Raw genomic sequence first — 18699 nt, 5'->3', positions numbered from 1 at the left:
TAACGAGCTCAGAATACTCGTATTTGTAGAGATTCGTCAGCCTGCCAAGCCTCAAAATGGTCCCCGAGCTGTTGATCTCGTTCAGTCAGAACCCACGCGGCGGCCGACGCTAGATACATCGAGTGATCAACCCATGACCAGCCAAATTCCCGCATCCAAGTACTCTTTGTATACCCAGGTATAAGACTAGATGGCCATAACACCGTAGAGAAAAACTATGCTGGATATTGAGAGGATACAGTGTTGCCAATCATGCTTCTGGGACGCACCCGAGTCCTTACTGTGTACGCCATTTTGGCTACCATTTGGTTATCTCTGTTCCAGCTTTGTAGACTTTATACCTACTACGATCCATCCTCCTTTTTCTACAATTCCCAAAAAGCTTACCAAACTCGTTACACGGACCTAAGAGCAAAGGAAGCCGACCATCTCCTCCATATCATCGACCACGCTCCAATCGATTATAAGATAAACAATGATGTTGGCACACGAGCTCAAGACAAGAGAATATGTGTTGGAATTCCCAGTGTCAAGCGAGGGAAACATCATTTCCTGCCGAGAACTCTAGCGTCCCTGACGGAGGGCCTAGACACTAGGGAAAGAAATGCCCTTCGCATTGTCGTCTTGCTAGCTGACGATGACCCGTCAAGTCATCCAGCATTTGGTCAAAGGTGGCTTCATCAACTAGCTGATGAGATTCTCTTGTATGGCAATGCTTCTTCTCCGGTAGTGCCTGATGCATATCACTACGTACAACCGATCAAGCCGAACAATGGTGAGACGCTATCGAGAAACGACCGAGTACACCGTGATTACGCGACCCTGATGGAAGATTGTCGTACATCAGGAGCAGGGTACTTCGCCCTTATGGAAGACGATGTCATCGCTGCTCGTCACTGGGCCAGTCGGCTACTAGACGGCTTGACATACCTTGAACGGATAGGTACAACGGGAAAGTGGCTTTATCTCCGGCTCTTCTACTCAGAAACATACCTCGGCTGGAACTCAGAAGAATGGCCTAAATACCTTGCCCGCTCGTTATGTTTCTACGTCACAGTACTCTGCCTATACATTGTTGTTGTTGTTGCAGTGGACGTGCGTCGAAGGTGTAATATCTCCTATTTCATGGCTCATAGTCATGATGTACTACACCTGACCGTCTGGGTAATCTCTTTTACGACACTCTACTTCCTGGCTGGTAGATTAACTGTCGATCCATACAAAGATGGTATCCGGGAAATGTCCAACTATGGCTGTTGTGCACAAGGTCTTGTGATACCAAAGCATCATCTCCTTGATTTGGAAAAGGCACTACATGGAGCACCGAGCCAAATTGCAGGTGATTCTCTTATCGAGAAGTTCGCCGATGACCAAGCCTTGAAGAAGTATGCCATCGTACCGAGTCTCTTGCAGCACGTGGGTATCAAAGGTTCTTCGGATGCTCAAGGGAACAAGAAGACGACATGGAATTTCAATTTTGAGAAGACTGTCATATGATATCGACCCTCAGTCGTTGATTCGCTGCGGGAATAATTGAAATCAAGATAGTAGCACCCGATATCGGACCCCTCTGATTACTCATTCGCAGTATAACCCGATCTAGCCATGGGTCACCGGGTATAAGAACTACATATTTTCCTCCATCAAAGAACAGCTACTCGACGTATTTCCAGCTCTCTATGCTTCCACGTGACTTAATTATTTGGAGATTTCCGAGGCCTAAGTCCCGAAGTATACATATAAAAATTGTCACGTGACTTAACTACTCTATCCGACACAGGGACAATGGCATCTCACACACTGCAATCCAAACTGCGGGCTCTCAAAGTGTTGGAGGGATCGTCACATCCCAAACCAAATTTTGACTCCTTCCCTGACACACCGCAACAGGCATTTGAAGCATGGTTGGACGAAGCCATTGAGTACGGAGTTTCGGAGCCGCATGCCGTCACGCTCTCAACAACTGATGAGGATGGTCGACCTGATGGTCGCGTGCTTATCCTTAAAAATGTTGATGATCGTGGTTGGCACTTTGCAATCAAGGCAGATAGCCCCAAGGGTCGACAGATCTCGGCCAACAACAATGTCGCACTCACTTTCTACTGGTCAAAAATAGGCCGTCAAATTCGTTTGCGTGGACGAGCTGTATCTTTACCCAGAAGCGAATGCGATGCCGATTTCGCTGCTCGATCTACTTTGGCCAAGATGACTGCTATTGTCTCAAAGCAAAGTCAACCAATGCGCAATCCCCAAGAAATGGACGAGAGTTTGAGAGACGGTTTGCGCAGACATGAAAGCAAAGGAGGAGAATTGAGTTCGGAAGGGTGGGTAGTATATGCAGTCTCGCCCGATACGGTAGAGTTCTGGCAAGCTTCTAGTGATCGCCTGCACCAACGTCTAAATTATTCTTGGGATGCGGCCAAGTCTGATTGGGTCAAGGAAGCTCTATGGCCATGAGTAAATATGCCACCACAGATATCACAATACAACATAACCAAAAGCAGGAATTAGTAAAAGTTGTGTGATGAGGTATTATCATACGCCAAACATTAAAAGTTCTCGGAGAGTATGTAGCGTTGAATTGATTAGTTCCAATGTCAAGACTAGCAATTGACCATAGACATTTCGCGCAACACCTTTTTTGTACCGAAGGGGCATGGGGAAGAGTAGTCATGTATCAGACGAGGTTTTTCAAAAGGTATTAAAAACTAAATTAAGGAAATCACAGAGATATAAACTAATACAAAGGAAAGTGAACGTCGAATTGGCCCCCCAGCTCTCATACAACATGACTCTTACTCGTCATCATCCTTGTCTTTATTCCCCTCGTTGCTTTCACCCGCTTCCGCCTCTGCCGCCTTTGCCAACTGCTCCTCAAGCTTCTTCCTTCGCTCTAGGTTCCTTTCGCGTGCCTTCTTCTCTGCTGCTTGTTTCCTCATCTGACGTTTCTCGCTGATCAAGTAGGTAAAGTTTGCAATGACCGAAAAGAGTCCCTTGAAAGCAAGTTTGAAGTGAGAAAAGGCTTCGCGGAAATGTTCTTTGGTCTCGTTGTAGTTTGCTCGAGCCAGAGTCGCCTTTTTCTTGATGCGATATGCTTTTTCGGCCTTTGCAGCTTGCGCATATTGCTGTGAAGCCGCCTTTCGAGTCGTCGCCAAATCCAGCATGGTACCAGATGAGGTTGGACGAGCCTTGGGAGTTGTTGATGATGATGACACTGCATCATCTTCAGGCAATTCTTCTGCCTTTTGAGACTTGGAGTTGTTGGTCATTGAAAACATTGAAATGAATGTGGAATGAACTGTTTGAATGAGCGTCGTGTACAGAAATGAATAAGTTGTTGAAGAGAAAGTGAGGCGACGGTGGATGAAAGGTTTAACTGGGGATATAAAACTGGGTTTGCGGCCCTTTCATAATAACCATTAACTCGCTCTTCAGTTGCATTTTCTAGGCTAGAGATAATAAGTAGCCTTTCAATTTGATAATGACGCTAAAACGCACCATCGATGTTATGCGCATAAAGGATGTTTCACTGATTACAGGTTTCATTCATGCAATAATGTATTATCACACTTAGTGCGCTGTACTATAAGATGAGTTTTTTTTGCTCGGAATGCAATTTTAAGACTCTTTAAAATTATGCAGGGACTTCTTAGTATTGCGTATAAAAGGTGAATGTAAATTGATTTGCTTTGTTTTTATTAATTTATCGGTCTGTGCAGTATCAACTGACTGCAAATTGTTATTTATAGCTTAACGCTACGCGGGGATGAAACATTGCTATTTTTCACTTTAACGGGAGCACAGATCATCAGCCATATCAAGCTTCTCTCCATTGTTTATTTAGCATAAACATACTGCCGATGCAAATCGAACTATCTGACCGCTAAGCATTGGCATCCACCCTTTCAATTTCCCGGCTCTTCAATGTTTATCTTGGCAGTTTTTCTGAACCCGAACTTGCTGTGCATAAAAGCTTTCAAAGACAACAACACCAAAAAGGCAAGCAATTGAGCTTTCCTCATCAAACTTTGCAAGTCATGATCAAGAACAATTTGCTCAAGTCCTGGCCTTGAAGAACCGGGTCGATAGCAGGTAATGCTAAATATTGACTTTTTCGTCATGCTAGGTACCAAGTACCTTTGATTCGACAATAGAGGGGCTGCGCTTCAAATTTCGTGGGTCATAGTGGATTGCAGAACTGCTAAGAAATAATTAATTACAGGAAAATTCCCAAGTGACATCAAAAGGTAATAAAAAGAAAATATTTTATTATAACTGAGCATTAAATCTCTAAATGCCTCATAGGCCATTCAAGACTATTAGGCAGTTAGATATCAAAGAGGTCTATACCACGTAAAGTTACCCTGCATCGATATTCTACAACGGTATAGGAGGGCCACCGTAGCCACGGTATTTAGCTGTCAAAATTGCGGTATGGACATTGAACAGACTCATTTTTATCCTGTAGACATAACTGACGAATCTCGCTTGTACCAGCCGCACCATAGTCGGTCAAGTCTGGACTAATTCCTATCGTATCGTACTTCTGCAACAGGCTTCGAACTTTGGTTTGTGCTGATTTTCGTTTCTCGGGAGTTTGAAGGAGTTTGTCCAGGACCCATTTCGGTTGTATAGCAATTAGTGGCACACTCATATGCCTGCTCCAACGTTCTTGGTGGGCCGGTGTCAACATGACGGGGAACACTGGCTCTCCACTGAAACAGAATGTCCATTTCGCATCCTCCGTGTCTTGTGGAATGTCGCATGGCCAAGCTTTCGGATCGCAAATACGAAGGCCTCGAAGCATGTCCCAAAAAGTTCGATTATGCTCTTCGACTGTACGTTCCTTCTCGGAGGGTGCCCCGATGATAACAAGGGAAGTGTTTGGACCCAAGGACGTTGAGATGCGTAGGTACTCGGCGAGAGCTAGCGCTACCTTGCGTACATTACGTGGCTCGGACGGATTATCTGACTCGAGAAACACAAAACGGTGATCGCCTGATCGATAGCCCATTGTTGCATATACGCATGGAAATGTTTTGGCGCGATTCCCCTTGGCTAATATCGTGCTTTTGAAATCATGATACGCAAGTCCTTGCCAAGAATTGTTGTCGAATCGTCCTTCGACGTTATCTCTGATAACATGTCAGCTTCGCAATGAAAATCGACTATGATAGAAACAAACCTCGTCAATAGCTCTATGTGTGAATTTGAAAACAGTTCCGAGGTGAAGACACCCGCGTCCCGTCTTGAAGGGAATGTTTTTCTAAGCTTGAGATCTTTTGTTGCGAATCTCAATTTCTTTATGAGCTGGTCGATAGTCCTTTGAAATTGTATTAAATGAGATAATATTAGGAATGCGACAACGAAAAGGACGGCATTGATTGCGAGCTGCATGATGCTAGAAGATCAATTATGTTTGAATATCGAAAACCAGAACAAGCCGGGTAGCTTCAAGGTAGCGTTCTTTCAACTTATACTAGGTGTCATAATATTAGCAATATAAAAACGTCTATTGAAGGATCGATCTACAAGCCGGAGGATAAACCGAACGTGTCATTGATATTGAGTGGCCAAGTTGATAGGCCCTGGATACATTGGTTGGCCAAGAAATCACACATGGAACAAAGAGCCGTGACATAGCGTTTCTTACATCATCATGTCACTTTTCTGTCATTGTCTTGCTCATGATCCAGTCCAAAACCAAACGATGCATGCGGTGTGCGATGCTGCACACATACCTATCGGGACTTATGCTCCGATAAACTACTTTATTGGAAGTTCCTAATGCACAGTCACACCGGCTTCTTTCCCTTGGATCATTCATGCGGTTGGATACACTAGTCTTCCCGCGACAAATCGATCTTTCAACACGCGAGTCTCGATCCTAGTGTATGTCAGATGGCATCTGGAATGCGGGGCTCCAAGAAAAAGCTGGGGAAATGTGGATGAGGTCATGACCCTGCATCCTCGCATCATCCATTCACATTGAATGATGTTGTCATTTCTGATTAACATTGATCCAAACACTATTGCTACTAAACGTAGTATAACCAGAATACCTTCTGCATCTGGAACACCTTTGGTATTTGAATACGCGATTCAATCTTTAACATTGAACTTGGAGTAGCTTGCCTTATTTATCGACTACAATGGAGGACACTAGACATCTAACTGATGGGACGATCGAACTTGCGCCACGCACAGGCACTTCATTCCTCCTCAACAAAGGCCAACATTTGTTAGTCATTGATCCAAAGGGCGGCCAAGTCTCTGACCTCGTGGCGTTCAATCGCGAGGACACTGACGAAGTTATCTCGAATGGACGCACCTTTGACTACGCAGACACCATATATCTGACAACTGGCCACCCACTCTACTCAAACCGCAGCAATGTCATGCTAAAAATCGTCAACGACACTTGCGGACGACACGACTTTCTGCTTACCCCGTGTTCCAAAGATACCTTTCGAATCATATATGGACACGAGGAGCCGCACCACGGATGTTTCGGCAACCTTTCTTTGGCACTAGGGAGATACGACGTCGCACCGGACCGCATCCCTTGCGCCTTTAATTGCTTCATGAATGTGCCTGTTGACGGCAAGACAGGCAAATTCACAGTGGAGCCACCGATCAGTAAGCCTGGTGATCACATCGACTTTGTCGCCGAGATGGACCTTGTTGTCGCAATCACTGCCTGTTCAGCTGGCAAATCCAATGGAGGAAGCTTCAAACCGATTCAATACAAGATAGTTTAAAATAGAAATGGAGAAATCTAGCTCGGGACTTATGCACATTCTCTCCCACTAGCCAACAGTAATTACTCATTGAGAGTTCAAATCTATGCATGTCGTTAATCTCGGAACGAAGACATAGTGCTGATGACATAGGTGATGTCGCCTCACTGATCTGATCAAGTAGCGATTTTGGATACTAAATAGCGATTTTGGAAATTTAACTCAAGGGTAATCTCTCTTAGATCGTTACGGCTTCACTCCCGCCCCTTCGTAAGTGAGATTAGGTCGATGCGTAGTCTGTTTTCTTCCAACCAGGAAAGTCTTCAACGTCATCCTTTAGTGTTTTGATTGGGCATAGGAATGGAGGGACGGCTATGAAGAGCCAGAGTCGATGATCACTAATCTGGTTTCACTTTTGGCGCTTTAGCCGTGATCGCGATGACCCGTCGGATCGATGCGCCGGGGCTACGGCTATGATTTGCCTGCCTACTACCTAGGCTGTCCCTTGGACTTTAGTTTCTTCAATACTCTTCGACAATAATGCACAGAGCTTTGTGACTTGTATCTGTTACAGCGACGGAAACTGTTTACACATATTCTTCTCGTTACCAGGTTTGGATCGCACTTGGCACTTGACAAACCTCTTTCCCTCCCTACTTACCCACTCGTGCCAAAATCTCTATAAAAAAAGGTTAAAGAGATAAAACAACAATGGCAACTAGTGGTCCACTTGAAAAGGCTGTGAAAGGGAAAGGAGTTCATATCGACAGCGACAATCGTATTTGTTGGGATGAAGATGCGGAAAAACACCCTCGGAATTGGAATTCTGCAACCAAGACATACACTGCCGCTCTCATATGCTGGCTGGAGATGTACATGACGGCGATCAGCTCCTCTGGGGTCAGTCTAGGTGCAGATGCAGTTGATCACCTGCTAACGGCGTTACAGACGGCTACCGCGACCTCAGCACGAGAGGAATATGGTATAAGCAGAACATTGGCATATTTTGCTTTTGTATCCATGTAAGCCTCGAGATATATCGTGACGTCAAGTCTTACACTGACCCTGAAACAGATATTTGCTGGGCCAAACTATTGCTGGTATATTCTGCTCACCAATCTCAGAAGTCTTCGGCAGACGAACCATATATATCCTTGCAGCAACCCTCTTCTGCATTTCCTCGGCAATTGTGGCTGCAGTACCGTCAATCATTGCTGTATATTTTGGTCGATTCTTTCAAGGCGTGGCTGCCGCTATTCCTGCGACTGTTGCGTTTGGCAACTTCGATGACATGTACAATGCGGAACATAGGATCTGGGTCGTATACATATACACCCTTCTTGGAATGCTGGGTCTAGCACTTGGGCCCATTTACTCAACATACATTACATCGAGCATAGGATGGTAAGTTGTGAAGCAAGTAAGACACTTTCTAGACTGATGAGAAACTAGGCGTTGGGTGTACTATGTCTCCACGATCGTTATGGGTGCTACCGCCATTGCATGCATCTTCACGAAAGAGTCAAACGCAGACCAACTACTGGACAAAATTGTTGAAAAGATACGCGAAGAGACTGGCATAGAAGATTTGCAGCCTGATCATGCCGAGGGAGAAAAACTCACCGTGTCCTCGTTTGTACAAAACACTCTCTTTCGACCCTTGAAGTTCCTTGTCACGGACCCTTTGGTGCTATTCTGTGCCATCCTATGTGCGATAGCATTCGGATTAATATACGGTTTGACGGAATCACTGACGATTGTATACACGGCGTCGCCTTTTAACTTTTCGGAGGACAACTCCAGCCTGGCATTCATTGCCATTGCGATCGGGGAGATACTCAACATTGTGCCGCGTTTCTACGATGCCTATCTTTATAGGAAATACCGCAAAACACAGCGACGCATCCTACCCGAGACCAAAATCACATCTTTTGCCATCTCGGCTCCTGCTCTTGCCATTGCTCTATGGCTCTTCGCCTGGACCATTCCACCACGTGTAACCAATGTTCCCTGGCCTGTAAGCATGATTGGTCTGGTGATGATTGGCTTCAGTGCGAATGATTTTAGTTACGTGCTTTTCGGATACGCCACTGACAGTTATGGCAAGTATGCTGCCAGCGCTGTTAGTGCCATAAGTACCACACGTACCCTGGCCGCTGCAGTCTTTCCACTCTTTACACATCAGATGTATACTGGTCTGGGTAGTAATGTAGCAACTAGCATCTTGGCGGCAATCGCGAGTCTGTTTGCTTTTACACCATTTCTCTTCCTAGGATACGGAGAAAGGTTGAGGCATCGAAGCAAGTTCGCGGCAGATAACGATGAGGCTCTGGAGCAGGAGAATTCGCATATAAAGGACAAAGAGGACAATCACGGTGTTGGTAGTGCATGATAGATTTTGCAACGAATTTCTAGCCACATCAAAAGAGAATTAAAGAGTGCTATATGTAACTAGAATTAGTGTAAACAGCGAATGAGTCGTTCTTAGATGGCGATAAAAGGCATTTGTTATTACAAAATGATTGATCTAATGGACAAGGTCAAGTCATGCAATCAAATTGAGATTAGAATACTAGACACATGTTAATTTCAAACGACGGTTGATAAATTGAGATTGTGATATATGCCCGAATGAATGAATGAAGAACTAACTACGTTGAAGGACATGTACGAGTGGTGCACGGTATGGTCCCGTAACGATGAGCGTGATACCCTTCCCGTCAAAATCATTACCCCCTCAAAACATATGCACCCGTCTGGAAGAGTGATACATAGCTGGTAGGAAACCCTTGTTCTCATCTACACTCTCAACCGCAGTCTGAAGACTCTTGGGTGTCCTCTTCAACACCGACGTTGACAGGTGCTTGTCCAGATGTTTAGCCTGCATCTCACATATCCTCTCATATACAGCGAGAACAGTGTACTCGCCCAAAGCAGTTGCTGCTTCTTTACCCTGATCGATTAAATCCTCAAAAAGCCCCGCTCCAGGAACTTCATCGTCTTCCGAGTCCGCATCCTCCTCGATCTTGGTATTCTTATTGCCTCCCTCGTCAAATGGCTGCGTTGGCAAGGAGGTCGATGTGGAAGATCCCATACTCATCACCCTGTCAAGACCTTGATTCCCTGCATCCCAAAGCCTTGCATAGTTCTCATTCGCAATCTTTGAACTCTTATTTAGTCTTTCTTGACCTTTGGTCGCACTGGCTGAACTGCTGATGTACTTGTTCAAGACATTGCACATCTTTCTCTTTTTTCGATTCATGTAGGTTTTCCAGGCATTCATGAGCCCGGGCTCAATCGCCGAGTTGTCGAAATCAATATCGCTCGCTGCGATGCGATGACCATAGAAGGAATGAGTGGAGCCGAGCTCGAGGTAGCACAAAAACCACTTTGCTCCTCGCGCCCCAGAGAAACGAGCCAGAACCCATTCACCGGCAACAAGATGAAGTTGGGGCTCCTGGATGAAATCTAGGATACGTACGATGGTTTTCTCCTCCTCTGTAGGCTTCCAACTGGTGGCATTGTTCTTGTCGGTCTCATTTGAAGTGTCGCTAGGTCGATCAACTTTAGACGAAGAACTATCCTGCTCTTTCGGCTTTGCAGATCCTTTGATCTCAAGGTTGCCATGGAGTTTGCTAGCTCGGTCTTCTTTGATGACCATGTCTTGAACTGCTTGTTCGATATCGAGCTGTTTCTTGAGAAGGTGTTGGTCGCAGGCAAAGTTGACAACCACGCTGGCAAAGCCTGTGCTAATGATGCACCATCCTGAGATTTTTTGTTTCGGGCTAGTTGCTCGTGCCACCTGTCTAGAGAGCTTCTCCCTGTCGATCATAGTAACAACGATGCGTTGTATGTCAAAGATACCTTCAATTCCAGAACTATTAATGATAATAGGATTGGGACATGTCAGATCCTCGGTACCATCAAGGTCGCCTGTTCTTGAATCCTGACTTTTCGTTGCAGCCTGTGGCTCAGATGTCTTGGGATCAAGCTGTTGGATTTTGATGGGCAATTCGCATTGTGCTTTGCCACCTGCACCAGGAGACGACAAGCTTCCCAAGTATGTCTTCACTTGATCATCCAGCGACAGCCATTCAGGTACTTGAGGTGTTGCAAGCTTTTTCGGATCTTGTGAGACCAACACTGGACTAGAGTCACTCTCTACCGGTTCCGAATGATGTCTCGAAAAGGACGGTTTGCTGATCCCACTAAAGCCAAAGCTGGGAAGTTTTGGGGTTTTGAGGTTAGGCTGAAGCTTCATTGTAGGTAGTGATGACTTGCTAAAGCTCCGCCCAAATCCAACATTTTCACCAGGACCCGATGAAGGGCTACCCTCCAAGGACTTTTTCGTTTCGGGTGCTGTCTGTGTTGGAGAGGATCTGGAACCGCACAACTGGATATACCGAATAATCTTGGAAATGCTGTCTAATTCCGGACGAAGGACTTCAAAACTCGACTCTCGAAGGAATGCGCATATCTGCTGCACCCATTCCAACGGAAGACCTTCGCGGCCCTTGGATTTGATGCAATCGATAGTGTCTCGAAGCAAAGTAATGACACCATTGTAGGCCAGCATTACCTCTTTGCGCTTCCTCTGCACATCTGTCGAGATCATCATGTTGTATCGTCGACCGTGGTCTTTCTCATTCACATATGCCTCGTGGAAAGCAGGGTACATGGAACGACCCCGAACGGGACTTCCCATACCCACTCCCGACCAGTTAAAGACGGAGACATCGTTATGGTTGATGACGACCTCATCTAGAAGTCGTGATAAGGCTTTGGCATAGCCCTCAGCGTGGAACGACTGAAAACGCACACCAAGAATTCCCATGAGAGAATAAACGTGATCAACGGGTACGGTGGCTTCCCGTTGGCAAGAAAGCTGCAGAACTTGCTGAGCCGAGAATCCGGTGCGAGTGATTCCTTGCTTCCAGGACTCCAGTTGATGCACTCGTCCGAACTCTGCAATCAGGTTCCGGTCTGAGACAACTAGACCCTTTGTTGCCTCAACAAGAGAAAACAACAGAAAATTGATGACGTATTGCGCTTCGGCCTCAGCCTTGTCCTCGTTCTTAGCCTTGTCTTTCACCTCATCCTCATCTGTCACGTTTCCTGTTTGAAGCTCGAAGGTGATCTGGCTCTTCAACTCGCGCAAAACATCTCTCCCACGAGCATTCGACCCGTCGTGCCCACCCTTGACAAGATTCCAGGCTGAGAGATACACAGAACGAGTCATCTCAGGTATAGCTGTCTCAGTTGTCATCTCCGTGGGAAATACGAAGCCCAGAGCATGGAGAATGGATATAAGACGCAAACCGTCCTTGACTCTCTCTGAAGCACTCTCATCTTCACTATCTTTATCAACCACAACATCATTCTTGTCCAGGAGTGACTCGAGAGCCTCAGAATCCACGATGGCCCTTAATGTGTTTGTTGTGGTCTCTTTTGTCACGTCCTTAGAGAACATGTCCGCTATGCTGCCAGCGATATAGATGTCGATGAAAGGGATTAGTGGATAGACGTATCCGAGACTTTCCACTGGTCGACTCAATAACTTTCCCTCAGCATTGGTGAAGAAGGCCATCTTACTCATGACCAGCTCTTGGAGTGTCCATGCCCGGGTCGCCCACTCAAGTCCATCAACTCCAATAGCGCTGAAGCTGGCAATAGCTTGCTGAGACTTGCCCGCCTTGTCCACTTCACCCATTTCCCCTTTGAAAAGGTTCCAGTTTCGAATCGCATCCTCAACTCGTAAGTCTGTATCAAGATGCACGAGGCAGAACTCAGCATTGGCGTACCAATCTCCCATGAGCGAGAGTGATTGGGACAGTTCTCCGTAATTCAGCTTGTCAATACAACAGGTATCAGACCAGATGTAGGAGGCCCCTCGCTTAGGGTATAGCTTTGTCCTGAAGATCTCACGAGCCTCTTTCATCGAGCTATCCAGTTTCATGGCTGATTTCCAACGCTGGAGGAGGCGTACCAGCTCGTTAAGAGAATCACTAAGTGGACGATTGTCGCGCAAGAACATGGCTTCATCGTTTGCCTTGTTGTTTCTCTCCCATTTTTCTTCGAAGGCTTGCTGGGCCTTTGCGTACTCTTCTTCCGCTTCATCGACAACCGAAGACGCAGGAACACCAGAATCAGCAATCTCGCTTTCCGCTTCATCAGAGATTGCGGCAAGGCTCGGATCAGCGACGGCTGTCTTATTGCCGCCGATGTTCTGTTGTATACGCTCGGCGAGATGATCAAACATGTTCTTTTCCATTCTAGATCGCTCGACGTTCGACTTCTTTCGGTCTCGGTCCTTCCTTGCGTCATTGAGCTCTTTCGCGGCACCTCCAGCATTAATGCTCATAGCTAGTAAGTCACCGACAGTCTTGCCTTCTGAACGGTCGCCAAGTAGAGACAAGATTATGTTTTCTTGTTCCAGAACATCAAGCTTGCATTGTTCGAGGACAATGCTGATGTCACTGTCTGGAATATCGCGAGATCCGTTTTTTGTGCGCTCAAGGTGCATCATTCTTGCTCGTTTGATGTGAGCCAAGGTGATCTCGTCGCCTTTCCATCGGTGCGACAACATGCAATAAGCGTCCAAAGGGCTAGTATTCCACACATCGACAATGTTTCCGGTTTCCAGGTCTATCAAACGTAGCGGTCGCGGTGTTTGGTCCACGTCTGGTGAACCGATGAAGCCAATGTCATGAAGCCCACTGAAAGCATCGGTCTGTGGTTCGATGAAGCTTGGCTTGAAGCCAGGGGTGAACCACAAATTCAAGATGGTGCGGAGTTTCTCAGGGCTGCCGCCGATGTCATCAAACACCTTCTTGAGATATTCCGGTGTGATGTCAGTGTATGTGCTCAGGTCAGTGACCCTCGCTATCTTCTCGGTGATATTGTCCATTGTCGGTAGGTCGATTCAAGCTTTTCTCTGTGGTGTGTGACTTGTGTGATAACATTGAAATCTTCATCTCAGACACTCAGACTCAGAGAACAGCCTTTTCTAACAGATATTAGCAGTGGGGAAGGACTACTGGCCTGTTATTGGTGCTGTTATAGCCTGTTGCAAATGAGTGACGCTTCTTACTGAGGGATTTACAGCTGATAGTCCACGGTCTTGATTCGTTTCGTTCCTTCCCACTGATGTTCTCGCACAGTACATACACATCGTAATCAATATATTGCTGATATGCATGTCTCATCCACTCTGCAAAAATGTGTTGTCGGCCATCACAAGAAATGATCTACACACCTGGCGCAGCTGAATATCAAGTGTTCATGCAAAGACCAATGAAAAGTGCTGATTGAGGTCAGTAGTGAAGACTGCATGAGCTGAGCAACCTCGTCCCCGCCCAAGACGGGCTTGATTGGATCTAGGGTTACATCTGCTTATGGAGCTTCACGGCTGTTCAGCCAACAAAGAGGTCTGAGAGCGACTGTTCATGTCTACACGAGATGGATACTGAAGCGGTTATTATCGCACATTTGTCGTAACAACTTATATTGCACGCTCAAATACTTGAATGCTCGATCACATCTAACTCTTCCATGGACAATCATCCTGACCATGGCATCCTACCACCGTGTTCTTGAAACATTTGACAGATCAGTCAAGCTCAAAACTCTCGAATGTGACTAGTATGTCAGACCTCTTGTCTTTACTTACATAAACTCATTTGCTATCAGCGATATTCACCCATGGGACATACTTGTGGATGGCTCACGCTGGGACGGCAAGATTCGGCTTATAGGTTTCGTTGATGTATTTTTTCTCATTTGTTACTCGGGTGAATCTCGCTTTGAGAAGGGCATCGTAATATACAGTGAGATGCCAACGCTCTACGGTCACATAAAGCTCACAACAGTTAGAGGATGATGGCGCTATCCGCGAAATCCTACAGCAAGCCCAGGTTAATGCGGTAGAGTTAGGTCTTGAGGTCATCAACGAAGATGCGATAATCGCCGCAAAGGAAAAAGGCCGAGGTAAGGATAACTGAAGCTCAAAACTCTTGATATGTACTTACTCCAAACTCGTTGCCAGAATCAATTCCTGAACGATACTTCAATTTCCAGAACATCAGAGGGGGTCTCGACTACACCATAACCAGCCTCGGGCACGAAATCGGGGTCAAGACGCGGTATAACAAGACAGAACTGAAAAAGTATGACATTAAAATCCGAAAGGGTAGAGATTTTGCTATGAAAAGTAAGTTTACGTATAGTCAGTCTTGAGGCGTCATTGCTCATGCGGCCACAGAGCGCATCCTTCGTGGAGTTTCTCAACACGATTTGTTTGACTTGATGCACGATGCAATTCGACTGGGGGTTGTGACACACGCTGAACTCGTCGGACATATTGTGGGTAAAGCAATTGGAGGGACGACTGTGGAGGATATGGGGTCCAAGTATTTTGAGGCCATCACTGGCGCTAGAAGCTCACAGAATGTAGCGTTGGCAGGAGACAGGTGAGGGAGTGGAGAAATTGGGGTATTGGGTAGACTATTGGACAAGGATAGGTCAACACTCAGTCACACCAGACCTACTCTGTATGTACTCAAGGATTATCGTTAATATTCATGATTTTCTTTGGTTATAGCTTGATCAAACTCCACCTTGACCCCTGCACAATACCCACACTAGAACAAAGTGTCGCATCTTCAGTGCCAAATATACAAACGCCATTGGATAGACTGGCTCATGCTGACATTAAGCGCCAGCGGGAAGCTCCGTGCGTAGAGGGTCAGTCCTGCAACGTCAAAGGGGTCAGACCGACTAGCAAGTCAGATCATCTCAGCAAATTTCAGCCAGCCTCATTCCAGCCATCGCCGTGTGCACTCGGTCTTTGAACCCAGAGGCGCCTCGCCGTCTCAAATATTTGACATCGTTGATACTCACGCGTTCCCAACTGCGTCCTCAAACTCGAACTAGACCATCATGTCCTCTACAGCTGTGCCAGACCCGAGCTCAAGCGGGCAAGGCAACGATGACAATACTGAATTAATTGTCGCGGTTGTTGCACTCGTCATCTCTGTCTTAGCCTTCGTCATAGCCATCCTCCAGGCTCTCCAGCAATATCTTGCGACCGCTACCGGCTTCACATCTTGCAGCGAGGCCGTCATAGGGAAATGGTCTCAATTTGCTCGTCGTCAAATGGTCTGGACTGAATTTCGCTTCGAGGTACAATTTGAGACTCCTGTCATCTTTGTCGCGAAACCGAGCAATACCAGAGGCCCTCTGGGCGATGATGCTCTGGCCAAGGATGAAAACAGAAAAATAATTAGGTTGGATGGTAGTAACGCCAACTTCAAATACACCGATACTGTCAAGGAATATGATGACAATTATAAAAAGAGCACACAGCAAGTTGTGCATACGGCTGACAATGAGAAAGCTACTTGGTGCGCTCTTCTCATGGCCATTGTTCGGATGGAAAAGGAATCTCGCGAATGGCAGGGCAAGAAATCAGGAGAATGGCGCAAGGCAACTGGTCCTCGCCCGCCACTTGATAGCCCAGTACCCCCAGAGAGTCCTGATGCTCACCACTCCCTGCTCGTCTGTATGCAAAGAAAGAGACGTACGTGGGACAGCATGCCCAAAGACTTTGCAAAACCTTATGCCACCACCACAATATCTCACATTGTCGAGATTGCTGCCATGTTAGGTATCCATTGGAGGCAGTTTGACTTGAACAATGACCAGTACCGTGCCCAGGGGAACGGCTTTGTACTCTACGGCTCGTACACAGATGGCCTTGGTATATGCTTCAATTTTCAAAAGCAAGGCCCGACTTGGTTTGAGAAAAACCGCATTGTACCCAGCTACAACGTCAAGCAGCTGTGTTTCGGTATGGCGCCGACGATATTCTACCAAGAGCGCAAGGTATACGCAGACGAGGCTAAAGGCGCCGAAAGTCTCCAATTGGGAAGTCTTGCTGAGATAGCAAAGACATTGGTGGTATTTGGTTGTGATATTAATACGGTCAACTACTTCCGCAAAAACACGGATCAGGCTCGTCACAGCCACCTCTTCGCCGGTAAGTTGTTTGAGATCGAATGAAGTAGACGACTGGATGCTGACCAGATAGTTCCATTTGAAATCCTCGGCATGGTTGGGGAAATGTTACACGTGAAGGATACTGTATTTCGTATGCTTCCAAACCCGACAGTCTTCTTCTGGGACCCTAGTACCTTCTCTCTACCAACGCTACTGGCGGAATACATCACTTCATTGCGGCTTCTACGAGAACAGTCTCTGACTGGCAGCGAACAAGTAAAGAGAATACTTGAATGGGCAGAAAAAGACAAGAAGTTCCCACTGGTGCGGAGCGAGGGATCAACACTAGATGTATTTGGCGAAGACACCAACGGAGCCACATTGGTCAACGGCCTCAACCATCTTCGCAGCGGGATCGAGTTGTGCGACGAGTACTTTGGAAATATGAGCAAACCAAGTTTGTCAATGGTCAAAAAGGTCGTGCGTGTTCATATCCAAGAGGTCATGAGCATCCTGCACGAGAAGACTGAGTCTAACGATAAAGTCAACAATGAGACGACCGAAGAGGCATTGGGCGATGTACCTATCACCATCCATGACATTGACTCGGCGTCAGCGGATGAAAGGGAAAGCCTACTGATACAAATGTACTTTTCTCGTATACGGGGTACTGTTGTCCAGATTGTGAACCAACACAGCCTTCTTGGCAAGTATGCGAGAGCCAGAAAAGACTCGGCCGCTTCAGACACACGCGATGTCAACTTCAAGCATATCCACAGGCATGAGCCGAACGAAATCAACGAAGTCTGGTGCACGCTTGTGTTTCGTATGCTGTGTTGGTTACAACTGCATGATTTCCATAAGATGGATTTGCACATTAGCAAGAGTGATGCTTATGCAAGTCGAATTCCAGTATATATTATCTGAGACTAGGTGCAATTAGTAATATTACTTGGACCCTATATCCTCCACAGTCGTGCCTCTAAGTGCTTTACCTACAATATCTTTAACATGGTCTGGTATTTAACCTCGAATTGAATTGTGTATAAAAGTCATTTGGTCGCACAAATCAAAACTAACGTTATTGGCTCGCTGAGCATATCGGAAATAAGTGGCTCCATCCCCTTTCTTTGCACTTCAACGCGACGCGTCACATCTTGACCTACAAATCCATCGCATGAGATGCACCAACCATGATGCAACAACCAACACCAAAGTCCCTGCACAGACTGAGCATCGAAAATCCACGGTTTGCCGCACATCCTCTATTCTGGACGTCACAGCATCTGCAACTCCTAAACTGTCATTTCCAGCACCTTGACTCCATTCTACCTCCCTCTCCATCACCCTCGATCGACGCCGACAAGCACCTCACACTGTATTCCCGCGGCCTAGCAAAAGTCCCCATGCCGATTTACAAGTCAATATGTGTTGGTCACTTACTGCATCATAAAGATAGCCCTTTGGAGAAAGTAGATGGCCTGCCTCCTTTCATCTTCGCCGGGCGCGCCGTTCATTTTCCAGACTGCGATATCTTCCAGGCGCGCACAACCACTGTTCAACAGCCGCCGATTGTTGGTTATTACCACTACAACTATGTTACCCGGGAGCGGCAACGAGCGCTGACGCCAAGATTGCATCCGGTCCGTCGCGGTAATTGTCCCGTATCGAGAATTTATTAACGCAGATTGCGTAACTATTGTGTTGAATTTTATTGTGTTAAAAGCTATAGCGTTAATTATAAGCTTTTTCCTTTTTTCCCTAGAACTTTCTTTTTTTAACTTTATAGAATTCTTAATATAATAAATTCTAATTTAATAAACTTTTTATAAAATAATATTACTTTTATTAAATACCTTATAAATTATTAATAATTTATTCTTTTTATTAAAGATTATTTTAAAGATTATTTTAAAAATTAAAAGATAAAGATAATAATTTAATAATTATATATATTAATAAT

The 18699-nt window shown here is 46.0% G+C and overlaps 10 protein-coding genes across 10 annotated transcripts; 7 read left to right on the top strand and 3 right to left on the bottom strand.

Moving 5' to 3' along the window:
- Positions 1 to 252: 252 nt before the first annotated feature.
- Positions 253 to 1497, top strand: FPOAC1_007578 (uncharacterized protein; the record flags this gene model as incomplete). Its single annotated transcript, XM_044852030.1, has 1 exon — positions 253 to 1497. One exon carries the CDS (start codon positions 253 to 255, stop codon positions 1495 to 1497), a length of 1245 nt encoding a protein of 414 aa, XP_044704700.1.
- A 288-nt stretch (positions 1498 to 1785) lies between these two features.
- On the top strand, positions 1786 to 2457 carry FPOAC1_007577 (uncharacterized protein; the record flags this gene model as incomplete). Its single annotated transcript, XM_044852029.1, has 1 exon — positions 1786 to 2457. The coding sequence occupies one exon, from the start codon at positions 1786 to 1788 to the stop codon at positions 2455 to 2457; it is 672 nt and encodes a 223-aa protein (XP_044704699.1).
- A 338-nt stretch (positions 2458 to 2795) lies between these two features.
- FPOAC1_007576 (uncharacterized protein) lies at positions 2796 to 3278 on the bottom strand (the record flags this gene model as incomplete). The annotated part of the gene is made up of 1 exon (XM_044852028.1): positions 2796 to 3278. The coding sequence occupies one exon, from the start codon at positions 3276 to 3278 to the stop codon at positions 2796 to 2798; it is 483 nt and encodes a 160-aa protein (XP_044704698.1).
- A 1136-nt stretch (positions 3279 to 4414) lies between these two features.
- FPOAC1_007575 (uncharacterized protein) lies at positions 4415 to 5014 on the bottom strand (the record flags this gene model as incomplete). Its single annotated transcript, XM_044852027.1, has 1 exon — positions 4415 to 5014. The coding sequence occupies one exon, from the start codon at positions 5012 to 5014 to the stop codon at positions 4415 to 4417; it is 600 nt and encodes a 199-aa protein (XP_044704697.1).
- A 1138-nt stretch (positions 5015 to 6152) lies between these two features.
- On the top strand, positions 6153 to 6761 carry FPOAC1_007574 (uncharacterized protein; the record flags this gene model as incomplete). The annotated part of the gene is made up of 1 exon (XM_044852026.1): positions 6153 to 6761. One exon carries the CDS (start codon positions 6153 to 6155, stop codon positions 6759 to 6761), a length of 609 nt encoding a protein of 202 aa, XP_044704696.1.
- Positions 6762 to 7451: 690 nt separating this feature from the next.
- Positions 7452 to 9132, top strand: FPOAC1_007573 (uncharacterized protein; the record flags this gene model as incomplete). The annotated part of the gene is made up of 4 exons (XM_044852025.1): positions 7452 to 7640; positions 7689 to 7762; positions 7815 to 8144; positions 8193 to 9132. The coding sequence occupies 4 exons, from the start codon at positions 7452 to 7454 to the stop codon at positions 9130 to 9132; spliced, it is 1533 nt and encodes a 510-aa protein (XP_044704695.1).
- Positions 9133 to 9477: 345 nt separating this feature from the next.
- Positions 9478 to 13647, bottom strand: FPOAC1_007572 (uncharacterized protein; the record flags this gene model as incomplete). Its single annotated transcript, XM_044852024.1, has 1 exon — positions 9478 to 13647. One exon carries the CDS (start codon positions 13645 to 13647, stop codon positions 9478 to 9480), a length of 4170 nt encoding a protein of 1389 aa, XP_044704694.1.
- Positions 13648 to 14310: 663 nt separating this feature from the next.
- Positions 14311 to 15212, top strand: FPOAC1_007571 (uncharacterized protein; the record flags this gene model as incomplete). The annotated part of the gene is made up of 5 exons (XM_044852023.1): positions 14311 to 14381; positions 14430 to 14566; positions 14613 to 14726; positions 14785 to 14949; positions 15001 to 15212. 5 exons carry the CDS (start codon positions 14311 to 14313, stop codon positions 15210 to 15212), a joined length of 699 nt encoding a protein of 232 aa, XP_044704693.1.
- Positions 15213 to 15677: 465 nt separating this feature from the next.
- FPOAC1_007570 (uncharacterized protein) lies at positions 15678 to 17663 on the top strand (the record flags this gene model as incomplete). The annotated part of the gene is made up of 2 exons (XM_044852022.1): positions 15678 to 16776; positions 16828 to 17663. 2 exons carry the CDS (start codon positions 15678 to 15680, stop codon positions 17661 to 17663), a joined length of 1935 nt encoding a protein of 644 aa, XP_044704692.1.
- Positions 17664 to 17929: 266 nt separating this feature from the next.
- Positions 17930 to 18418, top strand: FPOAC1_007569 (uncharacterized protein; the record flags this gene model as incomplete). Its single annotated transcript, XM_044852021.1, has 1 exon — positions 17930 to 18418. The coding sequence occupies one exon, from the start codon at positions 17930 to 17932 to the stop codon at positions 18416 to 18418; it is 489 nt and encodes a 162-aa protein (XP_044704691.1).
- Positions 18419 to 18699: the final 281 nt, after the last annotated feature.

The sequence above is a fragment of the Fusarium poae genome, chromosome 3 (genome assembly GCF_019609905.1).
Source record: "Fusarium poae strain DAOMC 252244 chromosome 3, whole genome shotgun sequence".
Taxonomy (NCBI): Eukaryota; Fungi; Ascomycota; class Sordariomycetes; order Hypocreales; family Nectriaceae; genus Fusarium; species Fusarium poae.
This window is presented reverse-complemented; position numbering and strand designations above follow the sequence as displayed.